Source organism: Siniperca chuatsi, linkage group LG4 (assembly GCF_020085105.1).
Source record: "Siniperca chuatsi isolate FFG_IHB_CAS linkage group LG4, ASM2008510v1, whole genome shotgun sequence".
Taxonomy (NCBI): domain Eukaryota; kingdom Metazoa; phylum Chordata; class Actinopteri; order Centrarchiformes; family Sinipercidae; genus Siniperca; species Siniperca chuatsi.
In genome coordinates, this window is record NC_058045.1 from 10573732 (window position 1) to 10598446 (window position 24715).

General features: G+C 40.3%; 5 protein-coding genes across 6 annotated transcripts; 2 read left to right on the plus strand and 3 right to left on the minus strand.

The window, feature by feature from the left end:
* Positions 1-56: 56 nt before the first annotated feature.
* On the plus strand, positions 57-4188 carry gatd1 (glutamine amidotransferase class 1 domain containing 1). Of its 2 annotated transcripts, none has more exons than XM_044194572.1 (7): positions 57-245; positions 400-476; positions 958-1063; positions 1154-1261; positions 1347-1438; positions 1529-1622; positions 4021-4188. In XM_044194572.1, exons 1-7 carry the CDS (start codon positions 197-199, stop codon positions 4065-4067), a joined length of 573 nt encoding a protein of 190 aa, XP_044050507.1. In that variant the 5' UTR covers positions 57-196; the 3' UTR covers positions 4068-4188. The 2 variants fall into 2 exon arrangements, with proteins under 2 accessions (XP_044050507.1, XP_044050506.1); XM_044194571.1 differs by lacking the exon at positions 4021-4188 and adding an exon at positions 1731-2406.
* On the minus strand, positions 1866-7020 carry chid1 (chitinase domain containing 1). Its single transcript, XM_044194568.1, has 12 exons — positions 6614-7020; positions 6251-6394; positions 5226-5358; positions 5077-5121; positions 4842-4948; positions 4697-4758; positions 4503-4592; positions 4308-4409; positions 4010-4159; positions 3036-3116; positions 2907-2949; positions 1866-2755 (listed from the first exon to the last, which is right to left on the minus strand). Exons 1-12 carry the CDS (start codon positions 6716-6718, stop codon positions 2657-2659), a joined length of 1161 nt encoding a protein of 386 aa, XP_044050503.1. The 5' UTR covers positions 6719-7020; the 3' UTR covers positions 1866-2656.
* A 32-nt stretch (positions 7021-7052) lies between these two features.
* Positions 7053-13772, plus strand: ighmbp2 (immunoglobulin mu DNA binding protein 2). Its single transcript, XM_044194559.1, has 16 exons — positions 7053-7267; positions 8107-8189; positions 8664-8833; positions 8929-9124; positions 9234-9331; positions 9521-9684; positions 9844-10044; positions 10124-10268; positions 10358-10532; positions 11140-11322; positions 11419-11537; positions 11623-11717; positions 11945-12068; positions 12178-13020; positions 13126-13325; positions 13519-13772. Exons 2-16 carry the CDS (start codon positions 8113-8115, stop codon positions 13714-13716), a joined length of 2988 nt encoding a protein of 995 aa, XP_044050494.1. The 5' UTR covers positions 7053-7267; positions 8107-8112; the 3' UTR covers positions 13717-13772.
* Positions 13773-13925: 153 nt separating this feature from the next.
* LOC122875442 (E3 ubiquitin-protein ligase TRIM39-like) lies at positions 13926-16917 on the minus strand. The gene is made up of 6 exons (XM_044194561.1): positions 15983-16917; positions 15484-15579; positions 15029-15259; positions 14816-14838; positions 14613-14731; positions 13926-14536 (listed from the first exon to the last, which is right to left on the minus strand). The coding sequence occupies exons 1-6, from the start codon at positions 16466-16468 to the stop codon at positions 13986-13988; spliced, it is 1506 nt and encodes a 501-aa protein (XP_044050496.1). The 5' UTR covers positions 16469-16917; the 3' UTR covers positions 13926-13985.
* An 806-nt stretch (positions 16918-17723) lies between these two features.
* Positions 17724-24621, minus strand: rapsn (receptor-associated protein of the synapse, 43kD). Its single transcript, XM_044194567.1, has 8 exons — positions 23282-24621; positions 22220-22558; positions 21363-21521; positions 20346-20444; positions 20063-20185; positions 19901-19954; positions 19290-19489; positions 17724-19076 (listed from the first exon to the last, which is right to left on the minus strand). Exons 1-8 carry the CDS (start codon positions 23504-23506, stop codon positions 19004-19006), a joined length of 1272 nt encoding a protein of 423 aa, XP_044050502.1. The 5' UTR covers positions 23507-24621; the 3' UTR covers positions 17724-19003.
* Between the last annotated feature and the right edge of the window lie 94 nt (positions 24622-24715).

Sequence of the window (24715 nt, forward strand, 5' to 3'; positions counted from 1 at the left end):
AGTTTCACACATATTGTATTTTCCCCTGCCTTTGACACTGGACTCTTATTCTGAAATCTTACAGCGGATGTTGTTGTCAGCTGACAGTACTTCCTCCTCGCGTATTTCTCCTGTGTGATTTCACCCACAATTATCATCTTTTTCATTTCAAACACGCTGAAATATTTAATGTGGAGGGAACACAGAAATAAATGAAATGTCTGCGAAACCAACTTGTTTGATAGTGGCGAGTGCTTCTCCTCAAGGTGGGTCCATTAGCTTGATGTGTTATCATTTAACGAGTGGGATGAATTAACCTGTTATCTGTGGTCAAACATCACTTGCTAGCTAGCTAGCTAGCATAACAATAAAGCAACGTTGTCTGTCGCAGATATACACTGATGTGTTTTGTTCCTTCAGGGGTGTCAGCAAAGTCTTTCTATCAGTCCTTCAGTCTTTGTACCGCAGCGTTTAATCTCCAAACAGCCACTCCTGGGGTAAGACTATTTCTAACTGAAAAACACGCAACAAAGTAAATTATGTAAAGTACAAACATACAGGCTTTAAAGATCTGACTGACAGGAAGTATAAATGTGCTGTTCTGCAGTCTATTTTGATATGTCCCAACTTAATGAACCTTTACTGAACTGAATGAACTTTAAAGCACTTGTTTTCAACTGGTGGCTCATCGTGACATGATTCACACTGACATGATACAATGTTTTAAACCAAAAACTAAATACAATATATCTATTAATTGTGTGAAAGAAGAGTAAAGAAGAGTCTGTAGTGATGTTAATGGAAATAGAATTGGTTGATTTCACCATCTGTAAACATTTTCTTTCATTCCTGACATCTGAGAGATTATGAAATCACCTTTAGAGATGCAAACCACTGCTGGAATATGAATAAAACTTAACATTTAGATTTTTCTTTAACCTAGTGCTGAGCGTTTTTTTGTTTGTTTTTTTATTGCAGGGGAAGCCAATAGACTTTGTTGGAGTCGATGAAAGCACTGCTAGATGGGTGCAAGACTTCAAGGTGAAACCCTACGCAACACCAGCCAAACTTGAGTCTATAGACGGTGGGAATATTCATTTCATGATCATTTGGCTGTTTTTATGTGTGCTGTTGTTTGGACTCTGCTTAGTTAAGTCACGATGACCCTTTCCAGGGGCCCGCTACCAGGCGCTGCTCATCCCGGACTGCCATGGAGCGCTGAATGACCTGGCACACAGCGGCTCTCTGCACCGCATTCTCACACACTTCATCTCTCACCAAAGTGAGTGTCAGGCTACTTTTAAAAAGCAGTCAAGTGTGTAATCTGTTTGTCCGGTGTAGAGACTTGTTTGTTTCTTTGTGCGCAGAGCCGGTTTGTGCAGTTGGACAAGGAGTGTCGGCGCTGTGTTGTGCCACTGAGGGACAGAGCTGGATCTTCAGTGGCTACAGCTTAACAGGGGTTAGTCTTCCTCAAGTAAACATGAAGGCAATATATCCAAATATCTTTGTCTTCAGTGTGTTTAATAACGGTAACTCTTTTTGCTGAAAGCCATCAGTGTTTGAACTGGTGCGGAGGCCTGACTTTGCCAACCTGCCCTTGGTTGTGGAAGACTTTGTGAAAGACAGTGGTGGGTCATACACAGGTGAGCTTGACCTGCAGAGCACAGATACTCATTTGGCAGAGTAAATACTTAATCAGCATTTCTAAAACCAAACTAAAACCCTCTCATGTTTATCTCTTTGTTTTCCAGCAAGTCAAGAAGACTCTGTGCACGTAGTCATAGACAGACACGTAATAACTGGTCAGAATATGCAGTCGACCTCACTTGCTGTAAATAATCTAATCCTGCTCTGTAGTGCCAAGTAAAAATAGAAAATGTTGGAGCTTATTTGTACCACATTTATATTCATGAACATTCATCTCAGACGTTGGAAGATGCTGGGTCGGCACAGATGTTTGGCAACACTGTAAATACAAATTCATTACTTGTCAATGCTTGTTATTATAAACCTAACTTTAAAAAAACCCCACAAAAAAACAAACACACAAAATGTCTTGATTTGAAAATTAAAAAAAAAAAAAAAAGATAAACTTGGGGTGTCAAGAGTAGATGCAGATCCATTGAAGATGTTGAGGATGCATCTTCACTGCCAGCAAAGCTGCACCCAGGAGCAGAAATGTTTGCGGGCAATGGAGCGCAAAACAGCACAAGATTTCTGTATTTGGACTGAAGAGAGGCTGCAGATGTTTGTGGCACATGAACTCTGAAGGCCTCAAGAGTATAAGCCCTCATTTAACCTTTATACATATTGATGATCATGCAGCCTCTGTTGTTGAATGGAGATGTATTACTGCATTCTGTACGGAATGAAAAGTTGAATTTTTTCACACAATATCATCAATTAAAAGGAAAACATACTGAAGTACCTAGTGTCTGCTGCTAGTATCGTTTGAATCACCAAATCCTAGACTGAAATCCCAAGATTTCTCAACACTTTCATGACCCTCAAACAAGTTGAGTATTAACTAAATCCTGTCAACAGCTCGTTTCAGAGTTCATGTCACTCGCTCAGAAACGGAAAAACAACTTGAATTTTTGGTGCACCATGTTCAAGGAAAAAGAAAAAAATGTGCTGATGATCCGAAGTCCACAGTCTTCACTATCAAGTCCAACTCTCATAGGAGATCATAGAAATAGTCCAGTCCTTGTCCTAATTCCCATAAGGAAATTCCTGTTCCCAGCTCAGTAGCTAAAGAGATCCTCAGGTAGATTGACTGTAAAATAATTTAAATCATGTTAATCTCCCATGACAGTAAACCCAATAAAAACATCACTTCAGTTAATAGAGTGAAAAGCAATTGTTCTTAAATGATTAGTTGTGCCCTTTGTGTTTACTCATTAACTTAAAATGTGAAAAAGACTTACCTTCAATGATGGATAGTACACCACATGCTTAACTGCATTGTTTCTGAAATGAATGTAACAGATGTTGTTAAAAGATGCTGTTGGAAGATTTCAGCCATAATTTGTTGACTTTAAGTGTTAAATCAGTACCTCTTGTAACTGATATAATGCTCTCCAGAGTATTCATCCCAGAGATGTTTTGGCCTGTGTTCTCGCAAAATCTCTATGTACCTGGAGGAAATAAGGTACAAGTGTTAACGGCCCTGAAAGCCTGTTTTCTCAATCAGTCTTTTACTAGGACTTCTCTTGGCTTCTTGCTACTGTAGAACACAAAACCTGCAGTTTTCTGCCAAAGTTAATAAAAGTCACCACTTCTCACTGGTTTGACGAGGGCGAGGCTTAGTTGGAGAAAGGTGATGTAACGTATTTCAGAGCACCAATCAGTTTAAAGAGTTAAAAATCAGCTGTGCGATTGTTGCCAGGCCGCTGTCAATCAAATCTATCGCAAATCTGGTCAAACGACACCCACACAGGGATGTTTTGTTTCTCCCAGTCTTTAACTCTGATTGTTGCTTATTTGGTCATGAATATTTTATGTTATAGATAAATAGTTATGATTTGAAAGTTTTCAGGGGCTTTAAAGGGGAACTTCACCGATTTTGCAGTCTGTTTACAGGTCTTGGGGAGTTTTACTAAAGCCCTTTGTGCTTTGCGAAATCTGATTAATTGCCTCAAGTGATGTCACCTCAGCCAGAGTCGGTTGGGGCTGAAGACTACAAGTTTGAAAATGAAAAAATATCTGTGGAGCTTACCAGACCTCTGGAGCTACTAGTATAACACACCTGAATCTCTGACCAAACTGTCGGTGGTCGAGTTGCATTGTGAGTAATGTAGGCGCCAGGTTTTGACAAAGAAGAAGAATGTGTGTATAAAAAAAAAAGATATCTCTGGTTCTGCGGCATAGATTTTGATAATTTAAAAATCAAAAAAACATCCATCGTGAGTCCAGCAATGTTTAGCACAATGCTAAATCAGTGGAGTGCTCTTTTACAGTTTGAAACATGAAACTTTAATTGCTAAAATGTAAATAAAGTATTCCAGCAGTAGTGACAGTATTCTCTTACCTTCCTCCCAGGATTGGCTCTGTTCCCTGGCTTGCAAAATCAAGGCCATACAAATTGAGTCCAAGCAGGATCTTTTGCCTCCACTGAGTGTTGGGTGCCAGCTGGAGAACACAGTCTCTCACCCAGGGCAAGGGAGAGCTCGGGCCCGGTCTATTAATAAAATTTTTAAAAAACCACAACATAACTCTTAGTCTGCGTTAATGCTGTGAATCTTCTTGTAGCTGTTAGTTACTCTAATCATGTCACTACTGAAAACATTTCCATTTCTACTACAATGAATCTATGGACATCACCTCACCTGGCACCGCTGGAGTAGTCGTATGTCATGAGGCTGAATCCATCGACTACAGGGGCCAACTGCTCAAACTCCTCCCTGCCAAACATACCCGGCTGTCCCGCACTGATAATGATGGAAAGAAAGTCAGCACCAATTTCAGTGTTGTTTGGGTTTTTTTGCATTTATACTTGCTGAAAGTAAACAAATTTCATTCACCTTGTCACAGCAGGTGGAATAACAAGAATGCAGTCTAATCTTTTAGCCTTTAAAGTCTCACATATGTGTTTCACCAAATGGACCAGCTCCCTGTACGGAGAAGATTTTACAGGTTTCATTATTTGTATCGCCCTCTTGAATCATCTCAGACAAAGAAATGATGGTCAGAGTCATAATACAGATGTGTCACTCACTTTCTTTTGTTACCTCCCAGCTGGCTCCACAGCTCCAAGGTGAAACCATCGAAACCTTCAGTCTGCAAGGCCACAGCTTCATTAGACAGACACAGGAACAAACACTGTTGCAAGGGAGTTAAAGCTAAACGCAACACTCACTTACCTTTGCAACATCGACCAGCTCACTTCCCAGCTCTTCAATTTCATCTTCACTCCCCAACACGCTCAAGTAGTCCTGGTAAGACCAGCCATCAAATAACAGCCGAGGCACTGGGGGTAAAGAAAATGAAGCAACTCAAATAAATGACCAAACAATCGCGTTATCAAAAACCACTTGCAATGGCCCATATTAACAGATCTGAGTTGACTTGTGGGCAGTGGGGAGAACATCTACTCACCCATCCTGACTTTTTTGTTAGACTTGCGTACAGCTTTGACCCAGCCTGGAAAGACAAAAAGACCCTTTTATGTACATTAGTCATTGTGGAATAACTGAACAAACTAGGAAACACTTTCCATTTGACTGTCAGTGGTGTGGGTCCTCTACCTGGGTCATGATCGTGGAGTCCCGTAACGTCAAAGGTTTCAGGTCCCCGTCGGCGAAGCTGAAGCCACACCGGAGACAGTGAAGTTAGTTTGGAGCCAAACATCTTGGCAATGTCATAGCCGTGGGAATTCCACTGGAGGATGGGAAAAACGAGACGTAATTTAGAGATATTGAGTCAAAACAACCTACACATGGGACACTAAAGGATATTTTCACATTAAAGGACAGTCTCACGTTTTTTCAAGTCTTGTTTCAAGTTGAAACAGTTATCAGTCACTGTAATCATTCCTCCTCTCCATACTGGCTCTCTTACACTCGCTCAACTCCTGTGTGAGACAGTCACATTGGGTAGCTTAACTAAAGTTAAGGGCCAGAAGTAGCAATTATTTTCATTCTTGATTAAATCGATTCATTGTTTGGTCTATTAAACCTCAGAAAATAGTCAAAAAAGCCCATCACAATTTTCCAGATCCAAAAGTGATGTGTTCAGGTTGCTCGTTTTGTCCAACAACCAGTCCATAACTGACATATCTTAAATTTGCCATCATATAAGATGAAGAAAAGCATCAAATCTTCACTATAGAGAACCTGGAATCAGCAAATGTTTGGCATTTCTGCTTGAAAAAGGAGTTAAATGATGAACTGATTATCAAAACAGTTGCCGATTCAATTGTATGTCAATTAATTAATCAACTAATAGCTTCAGCTCTACAAAAGTTAAAGTCTGTTCAGTATGAAATTACACCTTTTTGTGAAAAAAAAAACGTACAATGAAGAACTAACTAATTAACTGGAAGATACCCACTTCATTTAGCTCAAGCCCATCTTTAAAGTAAAAGATCTCTTTTCAGCCGTTTGGCGAGGAAGAATAACTGCAGTGACAAACTCCTCCATGTGAGTATTGCATTAAGACAGACTTGAACAAATCTGAACCTATCCTTTAATGCTGTAGCAATACTGTTGCCAAAGGCTGAACAGCAGCAAGGGAAAATGTATATAAGTTGGTGACTTGATTTCAGACTTACAGGTGTGACATATCCAAGCACTTGTCCTTGAAATGTTCTCTTGATGTGAGCATAGTATCTCTTTTCCTCCTTTACTATGTCTTTCCAGTGCGGGTCTGACACAACAAGGCCTCTCTCCAACACAGACAACTCAGCTGGAGATGTCTAAACAAGTGAGATCAAAGAGAAAAGAGCCCATTTCAGTGGCAGATAACCATCATCATGACTGGAAGGATCATGACAGGTGAGGAAATGGGCCTCTTCCTGATTCTGCAAAATTCACTTAAGTCCAGTGACATGCCAGGCAAAAAGAGGAGGACTTGTATGACCCGACAGCACAGACATCTCACACCCATTTCAAGGTAAAGACCTGAAGTTACTCACCTCAGCCTCAGCTTTATGCGACTTCTTTGCATCAGTTTTTGAAAGAGTAGCACCGACCAACCAGCAGCATGAGATGGCGTGCAGCAGGAATAATGTCGTTTTCATTTCCAAAAAAAGCGCAGTGATAAGGAGTCGTGAAGCAGTTAATTAAAAATGGGTTAGCTCAGGTCTGCAGGTCTGCAGCGCAAGTGCTTCCTTCCTGACTGAGATCTGGTAGGATTAAAAACCAGCATATCCTCCTGCGGTTTGAAATCGCACAGAACAACGAGCCAAAACAGCCCCGTTCATACTGCTAAAACATACAACCTGAATTTATAACAATAAACCTAGATTTGACTGCCGAGCGGTTTGGATCAGTTTGATTGACAACTTAGCTCAACGTGTTTCTGGAGCGTCAGCGGAGCTGGGTAACTTCCGCCTTGTGTTTTTCAAAATAAAACGTGTGCGTGAGAGACGGGAAGTCATCCGAGCAGATAGGTGGCAGCGTAGCTAGCATGCTAACAAGCTAGCACAGTAAAAGAAGACATGAGTCAAACAAACCCACTGGTGTAATGGCATAGATGATATTAGACTTCCAAGTTGTCCCGCATGATTAACATTTGCTTTTTTGTCTCCTGCTCCTTCGGTATCTCTTGAGATAGCTAACATTGACGGGTGAGTGTCATTCTCGCTTGCTAACTGTAGCTAAAGTATTTTGTTTGAGTGCAGTGTGGTTTATTACGAAGCTAACATGTCAGCATTTCTGGAAATGAGGACACTGCCTTCATGAAGCTTTAACATATATTTAAATTACTAAGCTAAACCTGAGGCTGTATATGACAACATGTACCATACTGGAATATGTATGGGCTGTGAGATTCAGTGGTGGAAGAAGTTTTTTACTTAAGTAAAAGTACCAATACCACAATGTAAAAATACACCACTACAATTAAAAGTCCTGCATTCAAAGTAGTACATCAGTAAGATTTACCCAAAGTATCAAAGGTAATATAACTCATTATGCAGCAGAATAATCCCAGTGTAAATTTGTGTTATTATTATTATTATTATTATTATGGGATTATTATTACTGTATATGCAGGATTTTATGTTGTAGCTGCATGGTCGAAGTAAAGCAAATTAGTATAACTTTAAATAACTCCATTATGTTGTGCTACAAATAAATAAAGTGGCGTAAAAAGTACAATATTTGCCTCTGAAATGTTGTGGGTGTGGAAGTATAAAGTAGCATAAAATGGAAATACTCATTTAAAGTAAAAGTACCTCAGAGCTGTGCTTAAGTATAGTACTTGAATAAATGTAGTTAGTTACATTCCACCACTGGTGAGATTCACCCTCGTTAATGGGAGAATTAAACTATCCATAAATTACAACATCAAGTTTTATCAGTCAAATGTGACCTCTTCTGATTTATCTGTTGTAGCTTCAGTGAAGTAGTACTGACATGTTTTGGATCTGTGCTGTAACACTGATTATCTTTTGGGTCTTTTTAGTGAGTGATGGCGATTGAACAATTTGTGTCAAAGACACTCGAGCTTCTACAGGAGGAGAGGGAGGCTGAAATAGAGGAGACCAGGTGTGTAAAATAACATACAGACTGTGATACTTTACTACACAGTATAAAGTAATCCAGCAATTTTGCCCTGCACTTCCATGAAGTTTGTGGACTTGGGAGAGACAGATTAAAACAGAGTGGTCAAAAATGAAGCAGCAGCGGCAGTTATTGCCCCTGGTATGGGTCAAGCTCAAAAACACAGGATCCTACACTTCCCATAATGCCACTTGATAGCGTCTCACTGCCAGTGAAATGCCCACGTCTTTCAAATTCCACCTCCTCAGTTTGTAATGCAGGCTTTCTGTTATTTATCTGAAGCCTCCAAGCCCAAGCTGAGATAACCCTGATGACATCATCAGCCTCATGATATCATCTGGGTTATTTTCTGAAGGGCTAGATGCTGACAGTGGACATGCACATCTTGTTTATACTAAATTGGGTGTCTGCATTCACAGTCTCACTATAAAATGACAGTGTCTTGGTTTGTGCCCTCAGGATATGGCAGGAGAACATCTCTCTCAAGGATCTTCAAAATAAAGGAGTTTGCCTGCTGAAATTGCAGATAGGAAGTCAGTCCACAGGCCTGTATGGTCGCACAGTCGTCGTCCTCGAGCCAAGAAAGCATCTTGGTTTCTCATCTCTGCCAAGCAACAGCTTTGGACCTGGTGAGATGAAAGAATAAAATATCTGATCCGTGTTATTTTTTTGTGACTTTAGTTTAATATTTTGCTTAATGTGACGTTTATGTCTTTTGTTACAGGGGACATAGTTGGCTTGTATGACACTGGCGGATGCACTGCAGCCTCACAAATCGGCACAGGAATAGTGACAAGGGTCAGCCAAGCTTCTGTAAGTGTGGCTTTTGATGATTCAAAGGATGGCCTCAGCTTTGATACAGATGCTCTTTACAACCTCTTAAAGTTGGCAAATGACGTCACTTACAAACGAATGAAAAAGTGAGTGACTTCTTTAATACAGTATATTCACTCTATCTGTACCGAGCATGTAAATGAGTTATAAAACCTTGAAACAACTTATTTTCACTGTGTATTTTTGCGCTTGCAGGGCCTTGAATGCATTAAATGGGTACAGCAATGGACCAGCTGCCAATCTGATAAATGTTCTTTTTGGAGACGCAAAACCTTCTTCTCAGTCACAGCCAAGTAAGTGACACTTTACAAAGCAAATATTATCAAAAAATAGGCCCTCTAGTTGCTCTGTGAAACTGTGCTCTGTGGTAGCTTTTATACAAATATGCATCATACTGTTTAGACTGATTTGAAAACCTTGCAAATCAGCATGAATCATACAACACACAGACTAATTCTGGGTATTCTATTATGTTTCATCAGATGAAGTTGAATTCTTTAACTCGAACCTGGATGATTCCCAGAGAGAGGCTGTGTCCTTTGCTCTGTCTCAGAGGGAACTGGCTGTGATTCATGGACCACCAGGCACTGGGAAAACCACCACAGTGGTGGAAATTATCCTGCAAGCAGTCAAACAAGGCCAAAAGGTGCAGAAAGTAGATTTTTACTAGTGTCTATGTGAAGATTTTTTCTCCTACTGATGAATTCATTTAGATGTATCTTTCATTGTCATTCGTTGCTGCAGTCATTGCAGCATCTCAGTCTAGACAGGATCATTTTCATATTTGGATTCTGTGTTTGTGCAGGTCTTGTGCTGTGCCCCCTCTAACGTGGCTGTTGATAATTTAGTGGAGAGGTTAGCCCGGTGCAAGGCGAAGGTCCTGAGGCTGGGTCACCCTGCCAGACTGCTGGAGTCCATACAGAAACATTCACTAGACGCCATCCTCGCTCAGAGTGACAATGCAAACATCATTGCTGATATCCGTAAAGACATCGATAAAGCTTTTGTAAGTATTTCAGTGTGTGCTCCTACTAGCGTTTGTGCCGTCGTGAATGATGTGTAATATTTTTGCTATTTTTGTCAAGATGGGAATGAAGAAGCATGAAAAAGGAGAGCGGGTGAACTTCAAAAGGGAAATAGGGGAGCTAAGAAAAGAGCTGAAAACCAGGGAAGCAACAGCTATCACCCAGATCCTAAAAAGTGCTGATGTTGTGTTATCAACCAACACAGGTCAGTAATGGCCTCGAGTGAAGAAAATGTAGTTCAGTCGTTGCAGTGATGATGAAAGGCAATCAGAGAGCACTTGTCTGTGTCTGCAGGTGCTTGTGATGGCGGCCCTCTGAAGTTCCTGCCAGCAGAGCATTTTGATTGGGTGGTGATAGACGAGTGCGCTCAGGCCTTGGAGAGCAGCTGCTGGATCACCCTGCTCCGAGCACGCAAGTGCATTCTGGCAGGAGACTACAAGCAGCTACCACCTACAATCAAATCACAAACGTAAAAAACAGGTTTTCCTCTTTTTATGCATTCACATATAAATAACATTCAAGATTTAATATTTGTCCAGTGACAACAATTTTTTTTTCTCTATAGCTGAAACATTTTCCTTAAAGCCCCTGAAAACATGTTGTCAAATCTGAAGTATTTCTTTATAACATAAATATTTATGACTAAATAAGAAACAACCAGAGTTAAAGTTCGGGAAAAGAACAGCATTTAACACTCAGAAACTCATCCGATCTGCTTCATCAGGACTGTGTGGGTGTGGTTGGATCAGATTTTATTGACAGTGCTGGCAACATCATCAGCAAAATCTGATGACATCTGGCATCACATTTTGATTCAAATGTTGCTAAATCGTGATTGGTGCACAGAAATACGTGACATCACCCTTTTCCTATTGAGCCGTGCCCACATCAAACCAGTGAGAAGAGCAAAGACACAAATACAGAACTCATTCATGAAATAAAGAAAACTGTTCTAACTTTGGCAGAAAATGTGTGTTCTTGTAGGACCCCATCGGTTGTAGTAAGAAGCTGATTGAGAAATGTGTTTTCACTGCCTTTTATAGGATCTTGTTACATAAAATCTTTTTGCTCCACAGGGCTGCATCAAAGGGCTTGTCTCTCAGTCTTATGGAGAGACTTATCCAGATGTATGGGGACTCAGTGGTCCGTATGCTAACAGTTCAGTACCGCATGAACAGCACCATCATGGAGTGGGCCTCCAAAGAGATGTACCAGGGAAGACTAACAGCTCACAGCTCGGTCGAGAGACATGTGTTAAAGTGAGTATGAGCTTGATGATGGAAAGTCACTTTTGTGTTTCAGTGAATGATAACTCATTAAAGTAACTGTTAAAAATGATGTCCTTGATGCAAAAGAGATCTACCAGGAGTCACCTGTGTAGAAGAGACCGGCACACCGCTGCTTCTTATCGACACTGCAGGCTGTGGTCTGAGTGAGATGGAGGTCACAGATGAGCAGTCCAAAGGCAATCAAGGTTAGTCATTTTTATTATAAAAAAACAACATTTTATTACAGTTAGAGTGTTGTGGGATCTAACAGTAAGTTTACTTTATCTTCAGGTGAGGTAGACATTGTTGAACTGCACATAAAGGCCTTGACTGAAGCTGGGGTTAAAGCTAAAGACATAGCTGTTATTGCTCCATACAATCTACAAGTAAGTCACCGTACCGTAAAATATATCTTAACTCAACTGCAACTACTGTACTGTGTCATAGCAATAATACAAAAATTAATTTTCCATATTTCTTAAATAAAAGATCTACATTTTCACAGTAATGAAAATAAAATCCCCCAAAATAGGAAATATAATGTTAAACTAACAGATTAACTAACAGTTGTGTCTCAAAATAACTAAGTGATGCGTGTTTTATCTCTGTAAAGGTCGATCTTCTGCGTCAGAAACTGTCTGCGAGGCATCCGGAGCTGGAGATAAAGTCAGTGGATGGGTTTCAGGGCAGAGAGAAAGAGGCTGTGGTGTTGTCATTAGTTCGATCCAACAGAAAAGGTAATTTTTTTTCTTTGCTGGGAAGCTGTGTCTGTTTGTGCCATACCATGAATGTTAGCGACATTCATTTACGTGTATACATACATATTTATTCATTCCTTTATTTTAGGGGAAGTTGGATTTCTGGCAGAGGACAGAAGGATTAATGTGGCTGTTACACGTGCGAGACGTCACATCACTGTAGTGTGCGACACCCAAACTGTCCAGAATCATGCTTTCCTGAAGTCCCTGATCGATCATATGACTGAGTTTGGCGAGGTCAGAACAGCATTTGAATACATCCAAGACATCGTGCCACAGAACTACACCCGCGACCACAAAGACACAAAGGCTAATTCGTCTGCCGGTAGCACCATGTCCACCAAACAGAAGGTGAAAGATCAGCCTCCCAGCAAGGCGAAGCAAGGAAAGAAGAAGTCCACTTGTACCAGCAGTAATAAAAATACTGCAGGTACAGAGAAGTACTCAAAGACCTGTATAACAGCACTGACAGAGGAAGAGCAGAAGAAGAACAGATACACTGAGATCAGAGAGCAGGTGGAGCGCTTTCTAAAGGACTTAAATCGGAGTGAACTACAGTTTCCATCATCATTTAACTCCCATGACCGCCTGCTGGTCCACCAGGTCGCTGAGGAGCTGGGCCTCGTGCATGAGAGTAAAGGCGAGGGGAAAGACAGGTGCATCACTGTCTCCAGGCCGCTGGTGTCAACACCAGCTGAAAAGCCAACACAAGAAGAAGAAGAAGAAGAAGAAGCAGCCCAGGAAGAGGAAACAGTCCCAAATCTCCAAAGAGAGCCGCTGTGCCAACCTCCATTAGACCTGAAAAGTTTACATTTGGAGCGAATGAAGAGGGAGCAGCAGAAAAGGGAAGAAAATACTTATCAAAAAAAGCAACAGAACAACATCCCACCAGCTCAGGCCCAGTCATCAAAGAAGCCCAAGTCAGCTAAAGGTTTGTAATAGAAACATCAAATTTTTAAGTGTTTTCTTTGCAATTTTTTTTACCTGTCTGCTCCGATTAGTTTGCAGTAATTCAACTCTACCATTTCTCTCACAGGAAAGAACCGAACAAAAGCAGGCGCCTGCGACATCGCTGCTGCCGCTGCTCCAGATGATGACTTTGATACGCTTATCAACGCTGTCAGGAAAGCTGAGAGTGTGTGCAGTTTTGTCAAGTGTAAAGCTTCTGTGCTAACACTTGGACAGCTCTGCCTGTTCTGCAACAGACAGTATTGTCTCAGTCATCATATACCAGAGGTAAGACAGGAACAGACCCCAAACATATTAGTTTGTGTAATAATGCATTTGCGATTGAAAATGCATGGACGATGCCAGGAAAGTATTTTATAAGCTAATGTACTGATATTTCACAGCTTAAATGTAATACAATATCGGTGTGTGAAGTTTTGTGTTGATCTGATCTGATTGCCATGTTTTAAACCCTTTTTAGGTTCACGGCTGTGGAGATAAAGCCAAGTCTCATGCTCGGATGAGAATAAGCAAAGAAGGCGTTCTTTATGCTGGGAGTGGGAAGAAAGACAAATCTATGGACCCCAATAAGAAAGCCTATCTGCAAAGGAAACTGGACTCTAAACTGAAAGATATGGCATCACAGAGGAAACCGAAAAACAAAGAGGACAGTCAATGATACCAAATCAACTCTATAAATTTCTGTTCTGAACAAGATTAAACAATTCAAATGTTTGAAGATGTTAACAGTCTTGTTTCATCAAATATAGAGTATGTTGCCTATCTAACGTTCATGGGATACAGTGTAGTATCATACAATTTGCTGCTGAATTTCATGAGTGCAGCATGGATTCATCAATATTTAAACTATGCAACGCCCTTATTTTCATCAGTTGTAGCAGCTTTAACACACACTCACACAGAGCCATGTGTCTACTGTATGTGAGTCTACTCTACATTTACTGTTATTGTCAGAGGACAGATTGACAGCGGGCTGGAGTTTTTCCCCTCATCATAAAATCCAGGGGAGAAGTAGGGGAAAATCCTCTCTGTAAATCTGTCTTTAAATGTGTGTATTGTTGTCAAATCAGCAGCGTTGATGAAGACCACCTTTCCTTTGACATAGTCCAGCTCCACAGTAATCCTCTCAGGCTTCTGCTTCAACACAAGCTTGGTGCGAGGTGAGGTCTGAGCCCAGAACGAGTCTCCATTGCACAGGCCGATCACCCAGAAACCTTCAGTCGGGTTGAGGAAAACAACACTCTTCCTTTTGATGGACTCCTGGGCCACTCCAATGTACCAGTCTTTGCCTTGGCCCACCTCTACGGTCCAGCTGTGCTTTCCAGATGTGAAGCCTGTCGCTCCCAGCACACAAACACGGGTGGTGCAGCGTTCAGGGTTGTCAGGTAGGATCTGCTTATTGCTGTATTGTACACAGGTCAGCTCTTCAGAGAACTTTAAGTTGGACTGTGCCGTGTTTGGATCCAGAGTGATGGGAACTGCAAGTGTAAACAAAGTTCAGTACATTGAAAATACTTCACAGTAAACTTTGTTTTACATTGTCTGTTCACCCACAAAATGTGATGAAGTTAGCCATCTTCTTCCAAATTCCAAACTTCAGTGCTCCCAGATGCTTTGCAGTGTTAATCAGGATATCTCTGATACACTCCGGCTCTTGAATGTTGCATTTGACCCTGAAACATGTTGAAATAATTACAACACTGTCTTATAGAGACAGTTAGTGCAATTTTTTTTATCAGATAGTGATTTATAAATACCTTTTCTTTGTCTGCTTGTAGTCCTTAAGTCACAGAAAGAAAGTGAAGAAATGCATCTCATTAAGAAAATATTAGGTGTGAAGTTACCTGCTGATTGGGATTTAAATGTTGACCATTTAAATAAATTTGTGGTTTGGAGTCGGTATAGGTGTTACTCTTATCGAGGCTTAGAGAAATTGCCATAATGTCGGGAAATAATGGCTGTAAATGTACCTGTAAAAATGGTAAATTGTTAGCTCTGAGGGCTTTCTCAATATCATTGATGGTGGACGAGAGGATTTTCATCTGGTCCTTGATGTTTTCCAGCTTCTCACACATCACCTGGGTCTTAACTTTCTCTTCCTGTTTGAGCACCTTCAGTCTTGTGTTTTCCTCCTCCCAAAGGAACAGGTGTAGCTTCTCAAACTCCTCCTTAATCGTTTTCTCACTTTGATTAGCTTGGGTCTGTAATGTTGAGGGAGCTTGTTATTTGTTATCAGTAAACAAAAGGAATGTTTGTGTGCTGTGCTGAGGGACTTTTCTCTCTGGGCCGCAAGTGAAATTAACAAGTCACACTAAAGATTCAGCATTAAAATGTCAGTTAACAGTTAACCTCCGTAAATAGTGCAAGTAGAGGTACAACCAAGCTCATGTCATGTAATGATGGACACAATGAATGTAACTTTTACCTGAATATAGTTTTTTGTTTCTTCCCAGTGCTCCTTTGTTTTGTTCAGTATTGTGAGCTTTTTCCTCAAGGACTCCAGCATGTCTGAAATTTCTGTCTAAAACGTTCATAGAAGAAAAGTTAACATGAAACAGCTGAAACAGTTAATCAATTGACAGAAAATGAATTAGCAAATATCTTGATAATCAATTTGCTGCTTTTCTGTTTTATATAATTGTAAACAAAATTTCTTTAAATAAAAATTTGAAGATGTCACCTTGGACTCACTATTTTCTGACATTTTACAGTCTAAATGAAAAATTGATTAATTGAGAAAACTAGACATATTAATCAATTATGAAAATAAACGGTAGTTGCAGCCCTATATAGCCCATTCCACACCTAAAAAAAACACAGTAGCAACAAATCTTTGTTCTCACAGATAACTGAATTCTGTGTTTCGTGTGTCGGAGTTTATGTACAGTAAATCCCAATGTTATTTCCCCAGTTTCTATTTTTACCTTTTTCTGTTGGGCCGCCTCCTCTACTGGGCAGCACTCGTGAACTTTATGCTGTTTTGATGTTTGGCAGATGAGACAGATGAGCTCTTCGTCATTCTGACAAAAAATCTTCAGCTTCTCGTTGTGAAGACAACAAAGTTCTTGATTCCTGCTGGTCCTGTGTGTTTGATATTCTTCTGCAGCTATCTTTAGTGCCAGATTAATAGGAGGCCTCCCATGGACAGACACAGTGCGACACACAGGACATTCTTGGCATCCTTTCCATTCCCAGAATTTCTGTAAACAAACTCTGCAAATATTGTGGCCGCATTTTAGGAGAACAGGAAGGCAATAAATGTCAGAGCATTGAGGACAAAGTAAGTCCTCTTCATAGAGTGAACTTGTGTCTGCCATCGTGGTTGAAGTGTTCCTGTAAAGTGAGGTTATGGGAAAACTTCCTTCCTGCTCTTTAGGTGTAGTTACTGTAGGCGGTACAACCCTGAACATGTGTTTGAAAGTTCTGGAAATGCTGGCAAACTAGTATGACTGGTTAAATACTCATCGAGTATTCCACATACTGTATTGAAACTGTCATCTGTTACTGTTATGTCATGGTATAACAGAAGATCAGTCTTTTCCAAATATGAGGATATGACTAGATGCAAATTAAGTTACAATGTATGAAAAAGGTCAAATGGTTGACCCCATTACCCTTCATAAGGAAAATGACAGTGATGGCTGGTCCCAGTGGCCTGATGGGAATCAAAGCAGCGAGGTAGCACTGTGAACTGCAGTTGGTTTGAAAATGAAAACAAAAATAATTTAAAAACGGACACACGTGTGTGTGTGTGTGTGTGTGTATGTATGTAGTCAATAGCAGCACTAAGATGACAGAAGAGTAACACTTATATTCCCTTTCAGTGCAGTTTATTTTCCACAATGAAATGTTTCCATATTCAACACCGTAACGTGGTTTGACTCAATGCATAAATATATTAACAATGCATTTTAGTCAGACTCTAAATCATTGAAATCATGGTTTTATCAACAATAATGTCTAGAAAAACATAACAATTCTACATGTATTTAAATGTTAATACTGCAATAATCCTCTGAAGAGAGCAAAGCTTAGAGGCAAAAACAGAGGTAGTTTAAACCGTTAAAGATGAGTGGCTGTACTGTCAATAAAAAGTGTAGATAATGTAAAACTCTTGTAAAGCACAGATATTGACTGTACTACAAGTAAACAGACAGTGAATCAACATTATTTTGGATGCAGGGACCTCAAACAAGAACCAGGTGCTGTTCAGAAGTAAGGTCGAGTAGTGATGTGAGAAATGTAAGTGCTTGTGCAGTGAAAGTAAATGTGTTGGTCTCTCTCTTCTTATGCTGTCAACATACTCACATGTTGTATGGAGAGAGAAAATAAAATACTTCATATTTTAAAGCTACAGTACTGTGTGTATTCCTCAAGTTTGATGAAATAAGTTTGTCACCTTTAATTTATCAAAAAGGGTTAATAGTATTTGTTAAAATGATTTTGTCTTCACAATACCAGGCATTTAACCTATTTTTACCATACAACTGAACTTGTGTTCAAGTGTCACATCAATGTTTTAAAAGGGAACTTTTTGTAAACTACAGTCTTACTATACAGAAATGTAGTAGAAAGAGCTTACAGTGTCTGAGGAAAACCTACTGTATATGAACAGCCTGGTTTAAGCCAAGGTGATTTTGATTGATATATGGCTTTTTTCCCCAAGTCACAATATGTCTAAAATAAATTTAACAAATATATAAGGAATATTAATAATAAAAGCCACTGAAATATTAATAAATACTATATTGAACTATTCTGAAATAAGTAAATACACAGTTAGATGGATACATCATTTGATGTAATCCAACTTTGTTGCTTGGCATTGTAAATAAAACATGCAACAATAACTGATGTTGCATTATCTCTCTTAAAATCACTTTAAAAATACAATGCCTTTGCAATTAAATAATCTAAGCGATTTTACCAGTGAACTAATATTTACATACAACTACAAATATGAAAACACTACTTTAAATCATTCTGCATGTATTGTAAGTGTGTGATTGGTCAGAAGATCCTTTCCCAATAGGTTTCCTTCTCAACAATATTTGACCTTAAATTGCAACAATATTATGTTGATGTCAGACTTGAAAGTAAAACATTCCCAGAAGTGGACAGAAAAGGAATTTCTATGAACACAATGTGTGTTGATTCTGCTCCTTAATCTCAGTGAATAAGGAAAATAAAAGCTGCATGTACCAGTTTTGTAAAGACATACTAGTTTTTGAATGGTTAAGAGACTTTTAGTTCATTTTAGGTTTTACAAAAAACCTCAAATAAATCAAACTTTCAAAACAAATTAACATGAGAATAGTATGTACATGAATACAATAATAAATATACCATGTATGAAATCAGTTAAATTCAGAAATGGCTCTGTGTTCTGGTAAAAAAAACAACAAAAAAAAACCAACTGTTGAGTAAAGACCAAGAGGATGTTGTGTAAAAGTTAATATCAGAATATGAACAACAAACCCTGTGACTCAGATTACTGAGATATCACTGAAGATCATTTCATCTTGATTTGACTAAACAATTTTAATGCATAAAATAGCAAATACAAGTTATAAATGCTGTTTGGACAGTCCATATTCCTCTAGATTAAAATTCTGCAACAAATAGCCAGTCATCAGAGACAATGTCAGTTCTTTCTTCTTCAGCTTGTATTGAATTGTAACACTGTCAGGTATACCACCTCAGTCAGCTGTAACTCACAGACTGTCTGATGTCTGTCAGTAAGATGGATGCCTTGATTGTGTCCTCAGAGCCACACTCTGCGACACTCAGGGTTCAGTTCAGCATCCTCCGCGCAGAGCAGTGAATTATTACTCCTCAAACATCTTCAGCACATCCTGAGGCTGCCTGCTTCTCTCAGATCAGTCAGGAGCCTGCGAGGCTTCGCGCTGTGTCTGCAGATCCAACGCACAAATGCAGTCTCACAATCACACAAATCCAGGCTTCATGGAGGACTTGAAACATTTAGGACAACCCTTTGTCCCGTTTGTCTGCAGACACCTGAAAGGATAAACCAGCCGCGTGTCAACAGCTTTATCTGTCGGCCTATAAACGTGTAAAAATAAGGAAATACACAAAGTACGTCTTTAATAAAGTCTATATCAGCCAGGATACTTCTTTTGGAGGCAAAGTTATATGTGAAGAACATCAAAATCACAATCAACAATTTACGTGTCAAAAATAATAAATAGTACTCTGTGCTAGAACACTCACTTGAGATGGAAAATGTGGGAACAGGGTAAGGCCTGCAGTTTTTGGTCCCTGTCCCCGATGGACTCTCCACACATGCCGCAGTAGAGCTCCAGCTCCTCGACACACTGCAGGAACTTCACCACCTGCTCTCTGAGCTCCTCCTGCTGCCCCCGGCTTCGATAAATCCCTTCACGCAGGCAGTGTACCTTCAGTGTACACAGCTTAGGATATATATCAGAAAAAGGCCGTCAATGTGACATGTAGACTCTTTGCGTGTGTACGATAATACACGCTTGTATGAGTTATACAACTTGTGTGTGGGGCTGCAACTAATGATTATTTTCTCAATTATTCGTTTTGTCTATAAAACGTCAGAAAATAGTCGAAGTTGATGTCTTCAAATGTCTTGTTTTATCTGACCAACAGTCAAAAACCCAAAGATATTCAGTTTACAATCGTGTGACAAAGAAATCTTAGTGAAAATGGTTGGCATTTTTGCTTAACAAATGACTAAAACGATTATTTGATCATCAAAATAGTTGCAGATTAATTTTCTGTTGATCGACTTATCGATGGACTAATCGTTGCAGCTCTACCTCTGTGATTTGTCCTGTGTGAGGAACATCAGTTACCTTGTTTCCCATCCTATCTGCCAACTCCTGTGCTCGCTGCAAAGAATCAAGAGCCTGGAAAACAAACAGAGTGAGGGTGTGCCATAATTATCACGCAAGTACTGACATTATACAATCATGTGAGTCATTTTGCAGGTGAGATTTATATATAATTATAGGTACCTTGTCAAATTCTTTCTGCAGAAGCCAACACTTTGCAACTCCCAGGTAGACGTGTGCTTGTCCAAAACAGTTTCCAATCTCAGTCATGATACCCAGTGCAGACTCGTAGCGAGGGAATGCTTTCTAGATGAATGAGGAATAACCAAATAAAGCTCACCATATAGATGCCAGAGCAATAAACAGTTAAGACAAAACTTTCTGTGAGAAAGCACAAAAATATATAAACCAAAGATCAAATCATATCATTAAACCCAACAAGTCTGCACAAATGGTAGCACCTTACATCAGTGTCACGCCTGCAGCGGTGTATGTCTGCAAAGTTTAGTAAGCACAGAGCCTGCAGAGGACGGTCCCCATGCTGCAGAGCAATCTTCATCGATTCCTGTTGAAGTGCAAGACAGAGGTTTTAGAGGAGAGAGGAGTCTGTCTGACCCCCTCACCTGTGATACCAAAGCTTTGCTGAAATCTAATGATGGGAAATTATGGAAAATAATTTTGGATTGTTTGGAAATGATAGAAAATTGGACTTTCAAGTTAGTCAGGTTTATTATCAGCAGATACATTTAAATTAAATGGCAGTATTAAACTCTACAGTACCATAATGTAAAATATGCTTTCTTTTTATGGATGCAAATATTTCATAGGGTACATTTAATTAAAAAAACAAACATTCTTTGGATGAGAGCATTTAGCAGAGAATATGTGAATCCTGCAACGGCTGCATTTTAATTAACTACTTTTACAAATGGCGTGCAGTTTTTTCATTTAGCAGTTTCAATATCAGTATATTTTCAAATAAACCAGACTGAGAAGTGATGCAGAACATTTGTTGTTGTTTCACCCTTAGGACTCCTCTTGTATTCTGGTATTCTAAATATTTGTCTATGTGCGTTTGGCAAATGTAATAAATCTGAAATGCATCCTGCTGTCTTGTTACTATACTTTTGTACTCCAAGGCAATGACATCAAGTTATTTTTCACCCTCAGTACATAATTAGAACACAGGGAAGACTAAAGCCACCCTCTTCCTTAACACTTTAAACCAGCGCCTCGTGAGCATATTTTTGTCGAGGTCTAAGGCCTCGTACAACAGAACAACTGGCGCTTGCACCTGTCAGCAGCACAACATCTACTGTATCTGCAGCTCCGACATCAGAACAGCCAGAGGCATCAGAGGACAGCAACTTTGTGAGGAAACAAAAACTGTGACATTCTCCACAAGTTATACAAGTTTGTCTTTGTGGGATGAATCCTGTCTCTGAGGACAGTCATCGTGTGTTGGACGGTTATAAAACAATACCTCACAGCACTCCATGGCGTCTGGGAGGCGCTCCAGTTTCCTGTAGGCGACCGACATGTGGTACTGGCTCATGGCTCGATACTTGAGGCTCCAACCCTTGCCGTAGTCATTGACGAGCTCGGCTGCTTTGCAGGGGAAGAACAGGGCTTTCTCATAGTCCTGTTGGCAGAGGTTATTGATGAGTAAGACCTCTGATGTCCAGTTATTGCCCACAAATGGCATTATCTTAGTCAAACGTCCTATTTAGATACTACTGACATGGACTTTTTGGTTTGTAATTCCCTTCCTACAACAATTCAACCTTTGACAGTATTTAAACAGAGAATGTTTTAGAAAATGAGTATATTTAATATATGTCTCCACTATTATTAACAGGCATATTATATGTTTTCTTTCAAAAAACAACGTGACATATGAGTGCATTCTTCAAACGCCATCATCACAATCCCATTGAAACCAATCCTCTCTGGGAAGCCGAGGGATTACTCTTACAAATCTGTGATGTCAAGGGTACTACATAAGCCCCCTGCAGCCAGCCTACTCACTCCACCCACCCTTGTATTACAATGCCCAGTATAATATGAGCTAACCATTGATGTTGTTTGCTTGGATGCTCTGCAGTGTTATCATACTCTGCAAATATGTTGGCAACATCAGTATTGATTGCGCAATCAAGTCACACGTGCAATCCGATGAATGTTTTTCCCAAATAAAATACCTGAGAAATCTGCAACCATAAAACTATTTTAGTTTCTTATTCAGACTCCATGTCTATAATATCTCATACAAGAATAATTTTTAAAGAAATTTAGTCAAAAGTTATAACAATCAAATCTCATTTATTTTATAAAAAGTACCTTAAGCTGGACATAGATGTTTCCCAGACTGCAGCAGACTCTGCACTCCAGCATCTTGTCATCATTGTTGTGTGCGTAGCGCAGGGCCTTCTCATAGCTCTCCAAAGCTTTCTGGAAGACACTGAGGCCTAGGAAGGCGTTGCCCATGCTAAGACATACCTGGCCGTTGAGCTGCAGGCTGACAGTGGTACCCTGCATGTTTAAGCAGGTCTTACAGTAGGACACGGTTTTCTGGAAGTCGCACAGCTTCTCGTTGCTGCGCGCCAAGTTCAGGTAGCCCTCTGTCAGGTAGTCTGGGTCCTCCATTTCTCTGGCCGTGTCGATTTGATCTAGAGCGTACTGCAAAGAGAGTGTAAGGTGATGGAAATCTTGAAAATTGTGAATAATAAGATGGATGTTAGTCTTAATATTCATATTCAATATTCACAGTCTTTATATGATACATGTATTCAGAGATATAAGGCCTCTACTTTATAAAGTCCTCATTAAAGCCGGGTGAAAGAGAGTGGGTGCTGCTTGAGAAAAGATGATCATGTCAACAAGACACCCACACTGATACTCGGGTTGCAGGGCACTTATTTACTCTGCATCGTGTGGAAGCCACAAATTAACCCATGCCTCTCAAGATCACTGTAAATGGAACCAAGACGGTGACCTGTGACCTCTTCTTATTCAACAACCACTTGGACATTGTAGAAATGTTAAAATGCTACTACAGCATGAACTGTACCAGTCCCGAGCAGACATGATGATAAAAATACAAAATATGATCACACAGTATTAGAAATGTGAGAAATGTCTTAACATGAATGATCTAAACCAAATGACAACATTTGGTTTAGATCATTCCTACTCTAAACAACACAGCTGTTTAGAGTAGGAATATTAATAAAGAAAAACTTTCATACAAGGAAAAAGTCACATTGCCTAGATACATATTTTCCCAAAATTAAACCTTGAAATAAAGAGTATACTCATCGGTATACACTGATTATAGGTTACTTGGTTAACTAAATTGTATTAAGTTATTGTATGTAGCATACTGGTCTTTGGGAGGCTTACCTTGAGCATATCTTTATATTTTCCCATTTCTGAGTGAGCTGTGATCAGGCACCCCAACACCCGAAACTTCCCTCCAGGATCTGAGGTCTTCTCCAGCACTTTCGTCCAGACATGCAGGGCTTTGTCTGTCTGATTGGACTGATACAACTTCAGGCCCTTCTCTATCTGCTGCTTGGTTTGGTCCTGGCCCATCTCTGGTGCAAGACGCCTCATAAAAATATTCATTCGTTTAGGCCATGCAATTTCAGTGAGGCACCAAGAAAGTAGATCCTTGCCATGCACAGTACAACTCCAAAGAAGATCCCTTGAAGACAATCCTCTGAGAGGTCGGTGCCAGAAGGCCTACCAGATCCCGCTCTCTCAGCTCCGGCTGTGCTGAGATGGAGAGGAAACTGGATCCACCGAAGTAAAACGGCAACACACCAACACCATTATCGCCAGTCGCTTCGTGGAGAGCCGGAAAAATACCTTCCCCATTTAACCCTGCAATGATCCCCTCTCACCATCAAGGGTTCAAAAAATTCTCCCTCAGATTTCCGTTTCAAAAATGCCACAGAAACACGTTTCCCGGCGGAGTGCTAGCAGCGGTATCCCAGAATATCTACTCCCTCCACACCCCAGCGAAAGGAATTCTCAGCACCCCTGTGTCCAACCCCCTCCACCTTCCTCCTACTGCTGGCGCTACAGCAGATGGCCTTGTCACTCTAGACCATGTGTCCCTTCAGGAATTCTGTCCTGCCCTCAGCAAGCAGCCCCAAGGTCACTACAGCTCCTAGCAATCTACCTTCACACTAACCCTCACTCATCGACCAAACATTGGACTGCACATTTTTACATCGTAAACCTCTGGAGCATTAAAACCACACATCCACAAACAGATCTCACCAGCCTCTCACATGTGGGACTGTGAGCTGTGATATGGGGGCTATAAACAGCTTTATTGCCCAACATGAAGGGACTGCATGTCAGATGGTGCCCGTAGTGGCCGTCAGTTCCTACTGGGAGTTCTTATGGAAGCGCATATGTGCCCCCAGAAACCCCCACCCCTCATCTTGGCGTCAGCAACTGATGCTTAGAATAGTTCACAAAGTCTGACATGTTACTGGGCTTGGATTTCAGCTGCACAGCCTCCAGCAACACATCAATGGGATCAAAGTTTTGGCCTCTCTATAGTAGCTTTCTCTCCTTCAACTCCCCTTTTCCGCCCCAAGGACAAAACAGGCACCTTTACCTTTACCTCGCCATTCACATGCATTCCCAATACAAAGATAAAGACTGTTAGGAGTCATGTCATCTGTTGAGGTGATGCTTTCAATAGCTACACAGCAACAAAGTGCACTACTAAACGCATCGCTGTATAATTGCAAGAATGAAAGATCCTAAATCCCTAGTAATAAACATAGTATTAATAGTAAGAGACAGTTAATGCATAAT

Bases quoted from the DNA above. Each gene is read 5' to 3' on its own strand.
- gatd1 (XM_044194571.1), top strand. From the start codon at position 197: ATGTCTGCGAAACCAACTTGTTTGATAGTGGCGAGTGCTTCTCCTCAA. The intron at 477-957 runs GTAAGACTATTT...TTTTTATTGCAG, and splicing joins TCCAAACAGCCACTCCTGGG to GGGAAGCCAATAGACTTTGT. The intron at 1,439-1,528 runs GTTAGTCTTCCT...TTTTGCTGAAAG, and splicing joins GTGGCTACAGCTTAACAGGG to CCATCAGTGTTTGAACTGGT.
- chid1 (XM_044194568.1), bottom strand. From the start codon at position 6,718: ATGAAAACGACATTATTCCTGCTGCACGCCATCTCATGCTGCTGGTTG. The intron at 6,395-6,613 runs GTGAGTAACTTC...TCACTTGTTTAG, and splicing joins CGCATAAAGCTGAGGCTGAG to ACATCTCCAGCTGAGTTGTC. The intron at 3,117-4,009 runs GTAAGAGAATAC...TATTTCCTCCAG, and splicing joins GAGCCAATCCTGGGAGGAAG to GTACATAGAGATTTTGCGAG.
- ighmbp2 (XM_044194559.1), top strand. From the start codon at position 8,113: ATGGCGATTGAACAATTTGTGTCAAAGACACTCGAGCTTCTACAGGAG. The intron at 8,834-8,928 runs GTGAGATGAAAG...CTTTTGTTACAG, and splicing joins AAGCAACAGCTTTGGACCTG to GGGACATAGTTGGCTTGTAT. The intron at 11,538-11,622 runs GTTAGTCATTTT...CTTTATCTTCAG, and splicing joins GCAGTCCAAAGGCAATCAAG to GTGAGGTAGACATTGTTGAA.
- LOC122875442 (XM_044194561.1), bottom strand. From the start codon at position 16,468: ATGTTCAGGGTTGTACCGCCTACAGTAACTACACCTAAAGAGCAGGAA. The intron at 14,839-15,028 runs GTACATTTACAG...CTGTGACTTAAG, and splicing joins ACAATTTACCATTTTTACAG to GACTACAAGCAGACAAAGAA. The intron at 14,732-14,815 runs GTATTTATAAAT...AACATGTTTCAG, and splicing joins TACAAGCAGACAAAGAAAAG to GGTCAAATGCAACATTCAAG.
- rapsn (XM_044194567.1), bottom strand. From the start codon at position 23,506: ATGAATATTTTTATGAGGCGTCTTGCACCAGAGATGGGCCAGGACCAA. The intron at 20,445-21,362 runs GTATTGTTTTAT...GCACTTCAACAG, and splicing joins ACGCCATGGAGTGCTGTGAG to GAATCGATGAAGATTGCTCT. The intron at 20,186-20,345 runs GTAAGGTGCTAC...TCATTCATCTAG, and splicing joins GCTGCAGGCGTGACACTGAT to AAAGCATTCCCTCGCTACGA.